This window comes from Mauremys reevesii, linkage group 21 (assembly GCF_016161935.1).
Source record: "Mauremys reevesii isolate NIE-2019 linkage group 21, ASM1616193v1, whole genome shotgun sequence".
Taxonomy (NCBI): Eukaryota; Metazoa; Chordata; order Testudines; family Geoemydidae; genus Mauremys; species Mauremys reevesii.
Window position 1 is genome coordinate 2,563,965 of NC_052643.1, and position 16,431 is coordinate 2,580,395.

Consider the following 16,431-nt stretch of genomic DNA (forward strand, 5'->3'; position numbering starts at 1 on the left):
CATCAGGGACACTGAGGGCTGAGGCGGATGGAACGGTAGCCCTGCATACACCAGGGAGGGAGTCAGCCACCAGTTTAGAGAGCCTAGAGTGCTCGGGGGAATGGTGACTATTGTGTCTATTGAGTCCCTGCTCAGGCGGTATACCAAGTTGAGCCAAGTTTGTAACGGACAGAGGCGGAGCCTGGCATGCCTGGTTACGAACGTGCATGCAGCCATGTGACCCAAGAGACCGAGACAAGTGCGAACCGAGGTCGTCGGGAAATTTTGCAGACCGTGGATGATTGTTGCCATTGCTTGAAACCGCGGCTGTGGTAAGCAGGCCCTGGCGAGATTGGAGTCTAGGATCGCTTCTATGAAGTCTAACCTCTGTGTGGGAACCAGAGAGGACTTCTCTATATTGATCACCAGGCCTAGATGAGTGAATAGGTCCCTGACGATGCCCACATGCTGGGCGACTTGTGTCTCGGAGGTCCCCCAGAGGAGCCAATCGTCCAGATACGGAAACACGTGTATCCAACGTCGGCGGAGATATGCGGTGATCACGGCCATTCACTTTGTGAATACCCTTGGGGCTGTGGAAAGGCCGAAGGGCAGGACCGTGAACTGGAAGTGCTGATGGTTGGCTACGAAACGGAGGTACCTCCTGTCCGGAGGAAAAATGGTGATATGAAAATATGCGTCCTTCATATCGAGGGCGGCATACCAATCTCCAGGATCCAAGGATGGGATAATGGTCCCCAGGGATACCATACGGAACTTCAACTTTACCATAAACTGGTTGAGTCCTCGCAGGTCTAGGATGGGTCTGAGACCACCCTTCGACTTGGGGATTAGGAAATAACGGGAGTAAAAGCCCTTGCCCTTTTCATTCTTTGGCACCTCCTCTATAGCTCCCATGGTGAGGAGCGACCGCACCTCTTGCAAGAGGAATTGCTCGTGAGAGGGGTCCCTGAAGAGGGACGGGGTGGGAGGGTGGGGCTGAAACAAATTGGAGGTGGTATCCATATTCCACCGTGCGTAGGACCCAGAGGTCCGAGGTTAACTGGGACCACGCCGGGAGGAAGTAGGAGAGATGGTTGGAGAAGGGAGGAGAAGGATCCTGGCCTGTACTTGGTACGCTGTCCTCGGGCGCACCTTCAAAAGTTAGATTTTGGTCCCGCTGGTGGTTTCGAGGGACCTTGATTTTGGCCCTTTGGGGTCCTGACTGGTGTCTACACCCACCTCGACCGTGCCGCCTGTCAAAGTCCTGCCTGTTTCTAGGCACAAAATATGGACGGGGAGGTTGGGGGCGGAAGGGTCTGCATTGGGTCACTGGTGTGTGCATGCCTAGCGAACGTATTATGACCCTATTGTCTTTCAGGCTTTGCAGCCTAGGGTCAGTCTTCTCCGAGAAGAGGCCTTTACCATCGAACGGCAAGTCCTGGATGGTGTACTGCAACTCGGGTGGGAGGTTGGAAACGTGAAGCCATGAGATACGCCTCATGGCAACACCTGAGGCCAGAGTCCTGGCTGCTGAGTCGGCTGCATCGAGCGAGGCTTGGAGGGAAGTTCTGGCCACCTTTTTTCCTTCCTCCAAGAAGGCCGCGAACTCCTGGCGGGAATCCTGAGGGAGTAGTTCCGTAAATCTCCCCACCTCCACCCATGTTTTGTAATTATAGCGGCTGAGGAGGGCTTGTTGATTCGCCACCCAGAGCTGTAAGGCGCCCGCTGAATACACCTTACGGCCGAGCAGGTCCATTCGCCTAGCCTCCTTCGATTTTGGGGCTGCCGCCTGCTGGCCATGGCGTTCCCTCTCATTAACTGATTGAACGACCAGTGAGCAGGGAGGAGGATGGACATATAAATACTCGTACCCCTTAGAGGGCACCATATATTTACGCTCGACTCCCCTGGCCGTAGGTGGGATGGAGGCCGGCGATTGCCATATATTGTCTGCATTGGCTTGGATGGTACGAATGAACGGTAGGGCCACTCTGGTGGGAGCATCCGCCGACAGAATGCTCACCACCGGGTCCTCCACCTCTGGGACCTCCTCTCCCTGGAGGTTCATGTTGAGTGCTACCCTCCTGAGGAGGTCCTGGTGGGCCCTCAGGTCGATTGGAGGCGGGCCCGAGGAAGATGTCCCTGCCACCGCCTCATCTGGAGAAGAGGAAGAGGAGACACCTGGGACGAGAGGGTCCTGCGTGGCCTCTTGCTCCTGAGCAACCTCCTGCTCCAGTGGGACTGGGGAGTCCGGTGGGTGGACTGGAGCTTCCTCTGTACCAGCGGGAGGCGGATGGCTGATTGTCACCTCTGGCACCTGGTGCTCTGATGGTGCTGAGCGGGACGGAACTACTGGTGCCCCTTGGGCCTGGTGGTACGCCCAAGGCGTCCAGAAGGACCACAGGTGTGGGCCTAGGTCCTGGGCCTGTCCCTCTTGGAAGACCCCGGTGGGCACATCAGACTCACGGTCCTGTGCATAATAGCTGTCCGCGCGGGACGACTCTGAAGCATGCCTGGAAGGCCATGGAGGAGCGGAGAGGCTCTGAGCAGAGTCCATGTCTCTAGCAGGCCTAGCTCTACTTGGCACCAGATACCGGTACTGGGAGGCATACCGGTACCGGGAACGAGATCGGGACCTGCGACTGGAACGGTGCCGGGAGGTCGACCGCGATCTCGAGGCTCGGCATCGGGAGCGGCTACGGGAGTCACGGTGCCTGGAGCGGTGCCGAGAATATCGGGCCGGTGACCGGGATGCTGACTGGAGCAGCGAGTGCGACTGGTACCGCAGAGGAGAACGGTGCCGGGACTGCGAGCGGCGACGGGCGCGGAAGCGCCGTCGGGACCTGGAACGTCTGCGGGACCATGATCTAGAACGGTGCCGGTCTGCTGTGCCAACAGAGGGTGGCCGAATCAAGGCCGGCTTGCCTATAGACTGTATCGCCCGCACCAGCGGTGCCGGGGGCGGAGGCAGTATCGACTCTGTCATCAAAATCAGATCCCTCGCCGTTGAGAACGTCTCCGGCATGGACGGGATATTAAGCTCTACCACGGGTCTAGCCGGGGAGCTGACAGGCACCAGACTCGATGGCCCTTGTGGGACCGGAATTGACGGTGCAGACGTCGTCGGTGCCGTGGCGGGTGTCGGCGCCGGGCGGTCCGACTTGGATGAGCTCTCTGGCTGCGGTGCAGGTGGCACGGAAGCAGCAGGAGTCTTAGATTTTCTCGACCTCGGGGAGAGGGAGCGGCGTCGAGCCGGCCTCGGTGCCAGCGACGGGTGGTGCTGAGGAGCCTTGGCCGTACCGCTGCGGTCCGGTGCCAAGGAGGTGCTTCTGTTCGAAGAGTGACCAGTGCTCGGTGCTGAAGGCTGAGGCGTGAGAGCCGCCTCCATGAGGAGCTGCTTTAGCCTAATGTCCCGCTCCTTTTTTGTTCTTGGCTTAAAAGCCTTGCAAATGTGGCACTTAGCTGTCAGGTGCGACTCCCCGAGGCACTTCAGACAGGAGTCGTGTGGGTCTCCTGTCAGCATCGACCTGCGGCAGGCCAAGCACGGTTTTGAAACCTGGTGAACCGGGCATGGGCCCCGGCACCGGGTGCGGGGAAGGGGCTATTCCCCAAACCCCTCTTAACTAATATTATACTAAATATACTATAAAGTAATAAACTAAAGTGAATTATATAAAAAGTTTTTAACTATATACACAACAAGGAACGAGAGAACTACGAGTAGCTAGGGAAGTGGAGGTCAGCTAAGCCGCTCCACTGTTCCAACGACCGAAACGGGCGGTAAGAAGGAACTGAGGGGCAGATGGGTCGGCAGGGGTATATATCTGGTGCCATAGCGGCACCACTCCAGGGGGCGCCCAGCCGACCCACCGAGTGTTGCTAGGGTAAAAATCTTCCAACGAATGTGCACGCGGCGCGCACACACCTAACTGGAATCGATATGAGCAAGCACTCGAAGAAGAACCGAAAGGTTCTATATCTCATTAATGATCACCTAAGCAACCAGCAGCACTGACGTCATTGGGAGTTTAGTCTAACTAAGAAGCAAGTAGGAGGCTCAGGATTTGGCTCAATAGTTGGTCAGATCAGATTCGCTGAACCCCTTGCTGACAGGAGATTCCACACTAGAATGGCAGGGAGTGCTGAAAGCTAAGGCACTTCTACAATGCAAATTGACCCCAGTTGGGAACCCAGTTCCATCCCATCTCCAAAACAAAATGAAACAATGTTGGGAAACAGTGGTATTGTAACATAGTCTCCAACAACACAGGTTTTGTCTATGGTACAAGACCAAAGATTGAGGTGCGTGGGGAGAGGTGTACCAAGAAGGTCACACAGTACCCCCTTGCACTACAGTTGTGCTGAGGATTGTAAAAGTGGACAACCCCCAGCAGGAAGTAACTTGGGGGTCACGCTCCCTGGCTTACTTCTCTGATCAGCTGCTTCTCTGCCTCGACATCTGGCTGGGGTTCAGGTAGGAGAGCTGGCTTCACTTCCAGCTGAGCAGTCTCAGCAGGTAACAGACCTAAGGAAAGGAGAAAGATTACTCACACATACAACAGAGGACTGTCCACAGATCATTTGGCAACTAACCAACAGAAAGAGGCTAACAGATGATAGGGAATGTGTCAGCCTAGACCAGGGGTCTCAAACTCAAATGACCACGAGGGCCACATGAGGATTAGTACATTGGCCCGAGGGCTGCATTACTGACACCTCCCCCCAGCTGTCCTCGGCCCCGCCCCCACTCCACCCCTTCCATGAGGCCCCGCCTCTGCCTCACCTCTTCCCACCCCTTCCCTGCCTCCATTCCAACCCCTTCTCTGAAACCCCACTCCAACTCTGCCCCCTCCCTGCCCCCAGGGGGTGCAGGAGGGGCGTGGGGTGTGGCAGGGGCTCAGGGCAGTGGGTTGGGGTGTGGGGTGCAGGAGGGGTGAGGGGTGCGGCAGGGGGTCAGGGCAGGGGATCGGGGTGCAGGAGGGGTGCGGCAGGGGGCTCAGGGCAGTGGGTTGGGGTGCAGGAGGGGTGTGTCAGGGGGTCAGGGTGCAGGGTGCGGCAAGGGGCTCAGGGCAGGGGGTTCGACTGCAGGAGGGGCTCGGGGAGTGGGCTCTGGCCCAGCACGCACCAGGGGGGCAGGGCAGGCTCCTTGCCTGCCTGCCCTGCCCCCATGCTGCTCCGCTCCGGGAAGCGGCTGGAATGTGGGGGAGCAAGGGCCAGGAATGGGGAACTGCAGCCAATGGGGGCTGCTGGGGGCGGTGCCTGAAGCAACATCAACACACACCCCTGCGCCTCTCTTCCCCCACATTCCTTCCGCTTCCTGGAGCAGCGTGGGGGCAGGGCAGGCAGGCAGGGAGCCTACCCTGCCCCCGGTGCGCGTCGGGCCGGAGCCGCTCTAGCTAAACGCTGAGGGAGGGCGGGTGGGGCTGCGAGGACCTTGCGGGCTGCAGAAAATAACCTTGGGGCCGCATGCGGCCCATGGGCTGCATGTTTGAGACCTCTGGCCTAGACATTCCTTTAAATTGTGCTAATAGGATACAGTCCACCCTGATAGAGAATGCTCTGTGCTGGGGCTGCACCTGAGAGAAAGTCACTGCTGTGTGGAAGGACAGAGTTTTAAACAGCTTGGTTCCAGGTATGTAAAAGGCTGAAGATAATTCTAGTCTAGTCTAGATATTATTACTATTATTTTCCAGGATGTAACTGAGGGCTACAATGGTATGATCTTTGCCTGTGGCCAGACTGGCAGTGGGAAGTAGTTTACCGCGTAGGACACTCTAAACCCTTCAACACAGAAAGACATTGTTCCCTGGACACTGGATCACATTTCTGAGAGCAGTACAGGTCTGCAGTGATGTGAAAGGGTTATGGCAGTAAATGCAAGAGTGAGAGATGCTTGGAATACAGTGCTAATTGGAGTCTTCCTGTCCCTGGTTTTCATCTAGCTATTCACTCAGGGAGGGGGATCATTCTCACCCCCATTTTACAGATGAGGATATTGAGGCACACAAATGTTATGCAACTTGCCCTAGACAGAGAATTAGCATCAGAGCTGAGAACAGAACCTAAGAGTCTTGATGCCTAGTCCTCTGCTCTAACGGCTGGAGAATGCTGCCTCTTCACCCAAGCCTAAAGCTACGGGATGCAGGCAAGATGTCTGGTTAAATGGAGCAGTGATCTTGTGAACTTGTGCTTCTCAAGCTTCATAGCCCCTATGCAGCTCCCTTCCCTTCCCTTCCCTCAGAGAGAAAAGGCAGGAGTACCACTTAATGTGGCCACCTAACATAACCTCAGGCCCAGGAGGGGAGGATCAACAGTAGGGAGGCAAAGCGGGCATGGACATTGCCTGCTCTCTTGAAGGTTGGTTCTGGCTGGGGCAGGGGAAGGAAGAAAGGCCATAGAGTCTTAGCCCCTACATGAAAGGCTGCTCCTATCCAGGAGTATGGAGGATGGGTCCTAGAGGCTGCTCCCCTCCCTAAAGTCTCCCCCCATCTGAAAACAGACTGCTCCCATCCTACCCCTACCCCTCCCACCCAACTCAAAGGCCAAAGCTGCTGGTGTTGGGCTGAAGAGAGCCTTCCCCAATAGGCAGAAGGGAGGTTGGGGAGAAATGCCAATGTGCACTCTGTATATTTAAGGTGTAATTTTCTGGCCAATGATAAAGCAACTCTGGAGCAGTTCAAGGGCATCATACCTGACAAGTTATTTGTGTTCATCTGTTCAGCCAAAATGGCCTTCAGCTTCCTGATCTCCTCCTGATACTCCCTCAGCAGAGCATCTTTGGGATCCTCATTGATACGGGGCTTGTTCTTGATGTTCTTTGCCCGGTTGGCGTAGCGCAAAGTGCTGAGGCTCTCGTCGTAGTTGTTATCAGCAGGAGACAGGCAGGCCACCATGAGGGTCTTGGTGTTTCCTCCAAGGGAGTCCTGCAGCAACCGGGTCAGCTTTGAGTCTCGATAGGGGATGTGTTTGCACCTGCCATCTACCAGGGCTGAGATGACATTGCCCAGAGCTGAGAGAGAGGTTAATTTTGGTGGCTTCTTTGAGACGCTCCCCTGTGGCTCCGGTTTTGGACTGCCTCTCGCTTCCAGCCAGATCCACCAGGTTGAGTTTTGCAGCCCTCAGGTGATCCTGCCCTCTCTCATCTGCAAGAAAACAATGTGGGATTGGGTTCTTTTAAGAAGAAGCAACTTCACCAGACAAGGACCAGGCCTCTTGCCCTTAGGCATTACATATCAATTTGGGCCCTAGACTTCATATGCACATAGGCCCCGATTCAGAAGAGCACATATACTCATGCATAACTTCTAAGACAGGCTTGAGTCCCATTGAAATCATGTGCTTACCTATTTTGCTGAATCAGGGCCCTGGTTCCCAGAATACACAGCAAAACTTCTTGAACCGCTTTAGATTCTGATCCCGTGAGCACTCTCACCTCCCATAGGCTTCAATGGAAGATGAGGGTACACAGAATTTTGCAGAAGACACTCAGCACCGTGCAGGATTGAGACTCTTACCTTGTACAGGTTCTTTCATACAAACTATATCCCCCAGGATGTTTCATGGAGTTAAATGATCAATGCCAGGCAGTGAGAGAGAAGTTAAAGGGGTGGAGATAAGGGAGAATGGAAATGAGAGTCAAGAGTCAATGGGGTAGGAAATCAGCATGGCTGGAAGAAACACATGGGCAGTACAAGCAGCAGAGGATGTGAATGGCCAGAGAGGAGGATCTGTTCAAGTGGACTACCGGGAAAGGCTTGGGGGAACCAAGAAGCCTGGAAGCAATATTTAGTTCAATTTCCAGCCTACAGCTTCTCTCTAGGCCTGAATCAAAGCTGCCTCAGTGTATGGTGATGCTCATAGGGCTGCCTGTGGTGCACAGACACAGGAAGTGCCCCTCACCAGGGAAACAAGCACTATCAAGACGTCACCATGTGGGTTCCTGGCATCCCAAGGGGGGCTGCAAACACTCTCCAAGGTTCAAGTTTCACTGCTTAGAAGCTGGTGAAATGACTCAGCAGGAGGAGAGACGTGCACTGTCAAAGTCTGCTCCTCCTCAACGGACAATGGAAAGTATAAGCAGAAAACAAGAAAACTCCCCAGATTGGGATTCAGCCCAGTCCCTTGAGCCTGACCTTCCTAAAAGGATTCTGCCCCCTTTCCCTCCTAAGCAACCAATTTACAGCTCTCCCCCTGAGTACCACTGCATGAGGAAGCCAAGAGCTAAGCTGAAGTTAACACCTTGTTTACCAGGGACCAGGAAGTGACCCTCCCCTCTGTAACATTTCCTTCCTACCTTTCACCCCACAATAATGCTAAGTGTAATGGGCTCAGGAAGGAATTTCTCCCCCCACGCCCATGTATTCTGTATTTTTTTAATTTTTTTTTTTGGAGGGGAGGGATCACCTTCCTCTAAAGCTTCAGCAGCAATGTCCATAGCTAGAGGTGGGATAGTGGACAGGGTGGGCCAGGACTCTGAGGTGACTGTGACGTTGCACTCCATATGATTTTATGAAAATATGCTAATGAGTGTGAATATAATGTAGCTGGAATATGCTTCATGTAAAAGGTCTCTTGTAAGTATCATTACAAAGCTTATAATCTACTGAGTGTGGTCATCCAGTTTGTATAAATGTATCATTCTTGTATCTGAAACTAGAAATATGAAACATAACTCTGAGGTCCTATTGTAAGTATGCAAAGTGTGGGCCATTAATGGTGGTTTGGAATCTGATGGCTCCCATCAACTAGAACAATTGGTTGTAAATAGCTCTGCTTACTTGCAAGCCTTCCTGTGAGTCAGGCCAGGAACAATGAAGGCTTGGGGTCTCCCAAGACATGTGACCATGTCACCTGGTACTGGAATCAATCTTAAACCTGATGCTTTTCCATTTAGAAGGATGGCTGGGGACCCAAAGAGACAAAAGATTCCCGCCTTGTGCCAAAGCTATATAAGGGGGGTGGGACAGAACAAAGGGGCTGCAGTCATGAGAAATTCCTTAGCTACCACCTGAGCTGGAACAAGAACTGTACCAGGGGAAAGGATTGGGCCCAGACTAGAAAGGAGTCTAGTCTGTGAAAGAAGCTTATTGGAACATCTCTGAGTGTGAGATTTATCTGTAAGCAGTTTCTTAATGTCTTAGGCTTAGACTTCCGTGTTTTTGTTTTATTTTGTTTGGTAACTTACTTTGTTCTGTCTGTTATTACTTGGAACCACTTAAATCCTACTTTTTCTATTTAAAAGAATCACTTTTGCTTATAAATTAACCCAGAGTAAGTAAGTAATTCCTGGGGGAGCAAACAGCTGAGCATATCTCTCTATCAGTGTAATAGAGGGTGGACAATTTATGAGTTTACCCTGTATAAGCTTTATACAGAGTAAAATGGATTTAGGATCCCAATGGGAGCTTGATGTATGGGTGCTAGAGACAGAAGCACTTCTTAAGCTGTTTTCAGTTAAGTCTGCAGCTATTTGGAGGACTTGGTTCAGACCTGGGTCTGTGTTTGCAGGAGGCTAGTGTGTCTGGCTCAACAAGACAGCGTACTGAAGTCCCAAGCTGGCAGGGAAAACGGGCTCAGAGGAAGTCTCAGCACATCAGGTGGGGTCTCAAGGGGGAGTCTCTGTGACCGAACCTGTCACGGTGGCGAAATCAAGCAGGATCTGTGCACAGCTGATTGATTTGAAATGCTGGTAGTGATTTTAAGTGAGTTTTAAATGTGCTGTGCTGGCTGGTTATCAGTTTGTTATTTTCCGTTTGCTTATTTTGGGTAAGGGAAATAGGGACAGAAAAGTCGGCAAAAATAAGTAGAGTGAAGATCAAAAGAAGCTGAAACTGCACAAGTTTTTTGTTTTTTTTTTTCAGTAGAAACACTTTTTTTTTCAGTATTCACCCTTTTCGGTTACATGTGGACAGAGCTAAGCAGTATGACAGAGGACATGCACTCAGGCTGATTTGCATTCTCCTCACCACAGGAGTGGCTGCCCTTGCAGTGCCTTAGCTCCTGCTAACTCCTGGCAAAGCTGCTGTTACCCAGGGTTTTGCTTTGCAGTCTGAGTTAAAAACCAACTGAATAAATATTGTCCCAAATGAAGCCAGGAGAGGATGAGCCTGTGAACCAGCTGCTGCTCGCTCTGGCAAGAGCCCTAGCCCAGAGCTGCTCTGCTAGCACAGCCTTGCAAATACAGCTGGGGCAGTTGGTGGAGTTTTGCAGAGCCCCCTACACAAGGAGCCACCAAGCATACAGTAGCAGAAATGTCAGAGGATCTGGGCTGAGTTGTCCGAGCCCCCACATGATTTCGTTCCGTGGGTCGGAACGGGGACAGGCGACAGTCAGAATACAAGACGATCAAAATAAAACTTCGCTCTAGGCCAAGAGCTGGCATTTCCAGCTGGGTTTGCCTTCTAGTCTTTGGCTGTGAAAGCAGGTCGCTGCTCATTTCTAAAGGGCCTCGATCGACCTTTATAACTGTTCTGCTGAGCTTCCCACACGGTGAACCAAGGTTTAGTGCGCAGAGGCGCCTGCAGCATCCCTTCCTATGATGTGTGTGTGTGTATAGATGCCAGCCCTGCCAGGTATATTAGCTCATGTGGGTGGACACACCAAGTGTCGTTTCACATCGTTTTATGAAGTATAAAATAGGAGAAGGGAAGGGAACTCGTTCTCAGCTGTTCTCTCTCCCCTTCCCCTCCCCAGAGAAAGAACAAAGGTTAAGGGTCAGGTCCAGCAAGGCCTATCGATCCATTTCATCCAAAAGCGGTGTGGCGTCCCCAGCAATGGACATGGGCGTGCTCTCGATCATGGGGCTGGGAGATGGACGAGGGGTCAGCCTCTGCTTCTGTTTCCTCCGCTTGCCCAGAAAGTCTGAACACTGGGCACTGGGCAAGTCTCTGTTAATTAAGAAGCCCCTGAGCTGAGTGGGTCTCTCTCACTTAATCATTTCCCTGCCATTGTGGGGCCTCAGGCACTGGTGCAGCTCAGTCCCGTGTAATCTACACCTGTGGCATAGAACAGGCTAGTCTCCTGTGGGCTGTAATAATTTGGTGTAATTTCAGATGATGGGTTTAGTGTGCTGGTGCCAAGTGGTGTTGAGGGCCTGTGATGTACAGGTCAGAGTAGATGATCTGGTGATCTTTTCTGGCCTTAAACTCTAGGACTATCCTCTTGACTGAGAAAAGCTGCAAGCAGTTCCCTGCAGAACCTATCAGCTTTGCTGCCAGTCTGGCCAGGGGGATTTCTCTCCAATGTGAGCCACTCCTTCCCCATCCAGGGCGCGGGAATGCTGCCCACCCCTGCTAACTAGGGACTGAAGGATAAAGGTCAGGGTGAAAACCTGGCCCCAAAGACTTCAGTGGGCCAGAATTTCACCCCAGAACTCCAATGTGCTCGGATTCATTCGGGGTGTATTGAACCATTTGACTCTCAGCACCTCCATAAATTACCCCACTCTCGGGAGCATACAGAGCACTCTGAGCCAGAAGGAAGGTGTTTTTAAAGGTACGCATTTGTCTCTTTTTCAAGTAACTCACTAGGTGGAAAACAACTGTCTTAGTCCCTCCCTAAGCCCCATTCTGCCAGTCAGCATCTGAGGTGCTAGATAAGTAGCAAATGCTCATTCAATGAACTAAGGAAAATAAAACAAAAGGAGGGTGATTCTCCAGTGAATAAAAAGTAGGCTAGGAAGTCAGACTTTGCAAACTCTACCTATGGTAGATAATGTAGCCCCTATTATCACAGTATCTCAGCACCTCATGATTTTTCATGGATTCATTCTCACCACCATGAAGCTGAGCAGGGCTAGTATCCCACTGTACAGATGGGGAACTGTGGTCCAGAGAGACTAAATGACCTGTCCAAGGCCACATAAGAAGTCTGTGATGGAGCAGACAATTGAATCCAGGTCTCCCATGTGCCAGGTTACCACCCTAAGTGCTGGATCATCCTTCATTTCAAACATCCCTTTCCCTGCTATTCCCAGCCATCACAAACCCAGGTTTAAGAGTAAAACTGGCCACAAGCATGAGGCTGACAATGGAGTGCATCAAGGGTTCGACAGGGTCAGCACTACTGTGATGGCCCCATCAATATCTGCAAAATCTAAACTTTCATTTCAAAAAATTAGTCTCTAGCCATTAAGACTGTGAAGAAAACCTTCCAAATGTCAACAAAGCATAAACTGATGCACTCTGTGAAAGCTGAGTTCTCAGTTAGACAGACAGAAACAACAGCTCCAAGACGTTAACTGCCTATTCATCACAGTAGAGTGTTGACACTGAACCCTAATGATTATGACATAAAGCACTGCTAGCTATTTCATCACTGATCATTCTGGCAGAAACATCTGGCAGCTCAGGGATTGTGGGTGAAACTGGGGAAAATAGGTGGAGTTTGAATATAGTGCCACCCCTTCTGACTGTCCTTTCTGAGCCCTGGGGCAAATGGACTCTCTGAAGAGTGGGGGTTTGTAAGCAGCAACTGGCAATTAAAATTTAAGTAGTTGTTTTGGCTCCTGCCAGTAATTGTACCCAAGGAGCTTGTTTGTTTCAATCAATACAACTACTGAGTTAGTTTCCCTGGTGTAACAAGTCCCCAGACTCTTGCTAAAATGCCTGCAAGCAGGTTGGAAAGCCAGGCTGTCACTGTCTAATTCTCTTCTAGTCCATCAACTAATTCTGGCAGCAGAAGCATGAGACAAGTCTAAAACTTCTTCCCTCCCACCAAATCAAGGGGGAAAGCACCATTCCTTTGAAGGCTCAGAGAGGACTAATGCAGTGTTTCTAAAACTGGGGTCGCCGCTTGTGTAGGGAAAGCCCCTGGAGGGCCGGGCCAGTTTGTTTACCTGTCCCGTCCGCAGGTCCGGCCGATTGCGGCTCCCACTGGCCACGGTTTGCCGCTGCAGGCCAATGGGGGCTGCTGGAAGCGGCAGCCAGTAAGTCCCTCGGCCTGCGCCGCTTCCAGCAGCTCCCATTGGCCTGCAGCGGCGAACCGTGGCCAGTGGGAGCCGCAATCGGCCGGACCTGCGGACGGGACAGGTAAACAAACTGGCCCGCCCTCCAGGGGCTTTTCCTACACAAGCGCGACCCACTTTGAGAAACACTGGACTAATGGGAAGGGACCTGTGTATTTCATAAATCTGCAGCCACAGAATCTACTATTTGCTGCATATTTTCACTCTGGAATCTAAACGTGCATTAAAAAGTCTTTGTAGATCTCATGGTTGTGAAGGGAATCTTAAAAATATGAACTATAAGTCAGTGATGCTGTGTTTCTTCCCAAGACTGCAGACAGCTTGATCTTCCCCATTCATCTTAATGGGGGTCCAATCTGAAACCTAAAGATGACAGTTTAAATATCAACTTTGTTAACTATTTGACTGACGGTCATTTAAGTAGAAACATCCAGCTAATGTGCTTATTCCACAATCCCAAATTTGCTCCTACACCTCCCCAATTGCCCCAAACTCAGACTGTCCAATATACAGCTGCCAAAATATCATATTTCACCCTCCTCTCTCCTCCATCTTCTACTATGCTGCTCTGGATCGCCAATAACAAATCTTGAGGCATAAAAACTGAAAACATGAGCAAAGTGTAAAACAAATGTAATTTAATTTCAAAATAAATAGCAGAGGCCACTATACTGTTTGGATTATGACTGTCATGTTAAAGCCAGTAAAAACATCCAATCTCAAATGTAAATGAAACGGATGCAGAATTTCCAGTCTGCTGCACTATAGCACTGCAAAATCCAGAGACACTGAAACAGAATTTAGGCCCAGCTTGCCATGGAATGCAGGGGGCTTCCCTAATAAGTTAATTAAATGACAAGCCATTCTCACCCTGTTAGTTTGGGCTGCAAAAACAGAGGTACCACTTTTTGAAAGCCTCTAAACAAGACAAATAATTCCAACTTAGACTGCAACCCAAGCCCTATCTGGAACACGAGAGGAGAGTAAGCATTTACTTTTGATTCTTAGGCTAACGTCAGGATTTGAGGGTCCCATATTATAGAAGTTGGTGAAGCAGGATCTGGTTCAGCAAATCAAGGCACGGTTAACACCCACGTGATCAGCTAATTGGGTTATTCTGAGGGTCACTCCTCATTCCCCCATTTTCAGTAAATGTTTGGTGAGTAAATTCTCTATACATGGAAATGAGGGACTATCAGCAGCATCTGCAATTACAGTTGGAAGACATTGTGCAAATTTCCCATGAATGGAGAACAGATGAAGGAAATAAAACCAGACTATTAGCACTCAGCAGAGGCCAAGGACTGAATGGAGCATGGGAGACTGAACTCCTCTCTCACTCCTAAAGGTGGCCCTTCAGGTGTGTCAGGTTGAGACACACTGGCATGGTGATATCTAGGGGCAACTTGCCCTGTTTCTAGCCATACTTTATTGAGTAAAGAAAGTCCAGTGGCTAGAAGCCGAAGTCAGGAAAATCCAAACCGGAAATAAAATGCACATTTTTGGACAGTGAAAGTAATTCGCCACTGGATTAGACTACCTAGGATTCTCTTTCCTGGGATCTTTTAACTGAGATTAGGTATCTGTCTAAAAGATATGCTGTAGTTCAATCAAAAGTTCGTAGGTTCAGTGCAGGAAGAACTGGGTGAAGTTCTCTGGCCAGTGTTAAGCAGGAGGTCAGACTAGTTAGAGGTGTGCATGCGTACTGCAGTGGAGCACTCATAAGGACAAAACATCTCGAAGAACTCAAGTTACAGAAAGGTAAGTAACCTTTCCTTCTCCATGTCCAGTGAAGGCAGGACAAGAAGTAATTAGATTAATCTGCAGTAAAGGAGATTAGATTAGATATTAGGAAAAACTTTCTAACTATAAGGATAGTTAAGTACTGGAACAGGCTTCCAAGGCAGATTGTGGAATCCCTATCATGGGAGCTTTTTAAGAATAGGTTGGACAAACACCTGTCAGGGACAGTCTAGGTTTTTGGTCTTGCCTCAGGACAGGGGCTGGACTTGATGACCTCTCCAGGTCCTGTCCAACTCTACATTTCTATGATTCTGATTCTATGAGAATAAGGGCCCTTCCAGCTTTACAATCTATGAATTCCAAGTGCAAGTGTGGCCTTCAGGCACCGGGGCTGTCAGTCCAGCAGCTCTCAACAGCATCAAATAAGGATTTTAGAAGAAAAACAGAGGGAAATATGCTCCCAAACAATGTTTAGGACACTTGTCCCCCTCCCTCCACAGGTGAGCAAGGGAAAAGACATTTAAAAAATACTCAGTCACTTTGCATTGTAGTGAATGTTGGTGCCAAGGCACAGCTCTCATTCTAGACCTAAAATCATTCAAGACTAGAACTGGGAAAATGTTCAGCAAATAATACAGTCACTGAAAAATGCATTTTCAAGGGCTCTGAAACCGCTTTGCAAATGTTGGTCAAATTTAACAAATTGTTTTGGCCAAAAAAACCAGACAACAACATTTTTGAAAAGGTCAAAATACCTTAGAAAAAATCAAAACAAAACATTTTGAAAATGTCCATTTGAACAGACATTCAAAACATTTAATTTGGACCCACATGGAATGTTTTCAGTTTTTGTTTTGGTGAAAAAAACTCAAAAAAACCATTCAGTTTCATTTAGAAACAAACCGATTTTTTCCCCACAGATACTGTGGTTCAGCAATAGAACAGAAAAATCAACGATTTGCTCAGCTGTATTCAAGCACCAGTTTTTATTCTGGGATTATCCACCAGATTGCACAGGCTGGTTCTATGCTCAGTCTCCCAAAGGCCTGACCCAGGAATCTGGCACCTACCTACAGCATAGATCTCCATGTTGATGGTGAAGATGGAGTGGGAGCGGGAAGAATCCTTGTTCATCAGGGTGTAGCCCACTGCTCGGTTTCTCCAACCCGTCTCCATGATGCGCTCGCACTGGGCCACGCTGTGCACGGTGTGCAGGGAGAGTCCTTTCACATACACCCCCTTCTCTGGGTGCTCCTTCAGCTGCAAGCAGGAAGAGCACAACACAATGATCGGAACGGTCCCTTCTGGCCTTAAAATCTATGGATCCATGAACACAGGTTACAGTAGGACCACTAGACTCTGAAACTCCACAGACCACTCTGGAAACTTTCCAGGAGCCCGAGGACTGCACACGCTTTGCATATGAAAAGAGGAAAAAGCAGTTATGTGCATAATGGGACACTACAGCAAAAATCTCATTGCCAGCTACAGAACAGCACTCTGAAGCAACTCCTGAGGGGTGCTGTGCACCTGCTGAGCACCCACATCTCCCACCAACTTGGAGGTTGCACCGTGCTCAGTAGGTGCTCAATAATTAGGCTTTGCCCCACCCCATTACACAGCTGTAATGTAGCAGGCAGCTATATTTGGCAGTAACCAGGAAACAGACTATATGCAACAGGAACTAAAGTCAAGAGTTTGTTGCTTAGCTCAGGCATCTCCAGTGTCACATGGTGCCCTGC

At 50.3% G+C, this 16,431-nt stretch overlaps 2 protein-coding genes across 2 annotated transcripts; one reads left to right on the plus strand and one right to left on the minus strand.

The window, feature by feature from the left end:
- Positions 1–1,019: 1,019 nt before the first annotated feature.
- On the plus strand, positions 1,020–3,673 carry LOC120387675 (uncharacterized protein DDB_G0287625-like). Its single transcript, XM_039508642.1, has 2 exons — positions 1,020–2,356; positions 2,387–3,673. Exon 2 carries the CDS (start codon positions 2,538–2,540, stop codon positions 3,264–3,266), a length of 729 nt encoding a protein of 242 aa, XP_039364576.1. The 5' UTR covers positions 1,020–2,356; positions 2,387–2,537; the 3' UTR covers positions 3,267–3,673.
- Positions 3,674–4,391: 718 nt separating this feature from the next.
- On the minus strand, positions 4,392–15,898 carry LOC120388021 (kinesin-like protein KIF17). The gene is made up of 3 exons (XM_039509557.1): positions 15,760–15,898; positions 6,674–7,124; positions 4,392–4,507 (listed from the first exon to the last, which is right to left on the minus strand). Exons 2-3 carry the CDS (start codon positions 6,873–6,875, stop codon positions 4,392–4,394), a joined length of 318 nt encoding a protein of 105 aa, XP_039365491.1. The 5' UTR covers positions 6,876–7,124; positions 15,760–15,898.
- Between the last annotated feature and the right edge of the window lie 533 nt (positions 15,899–16,431).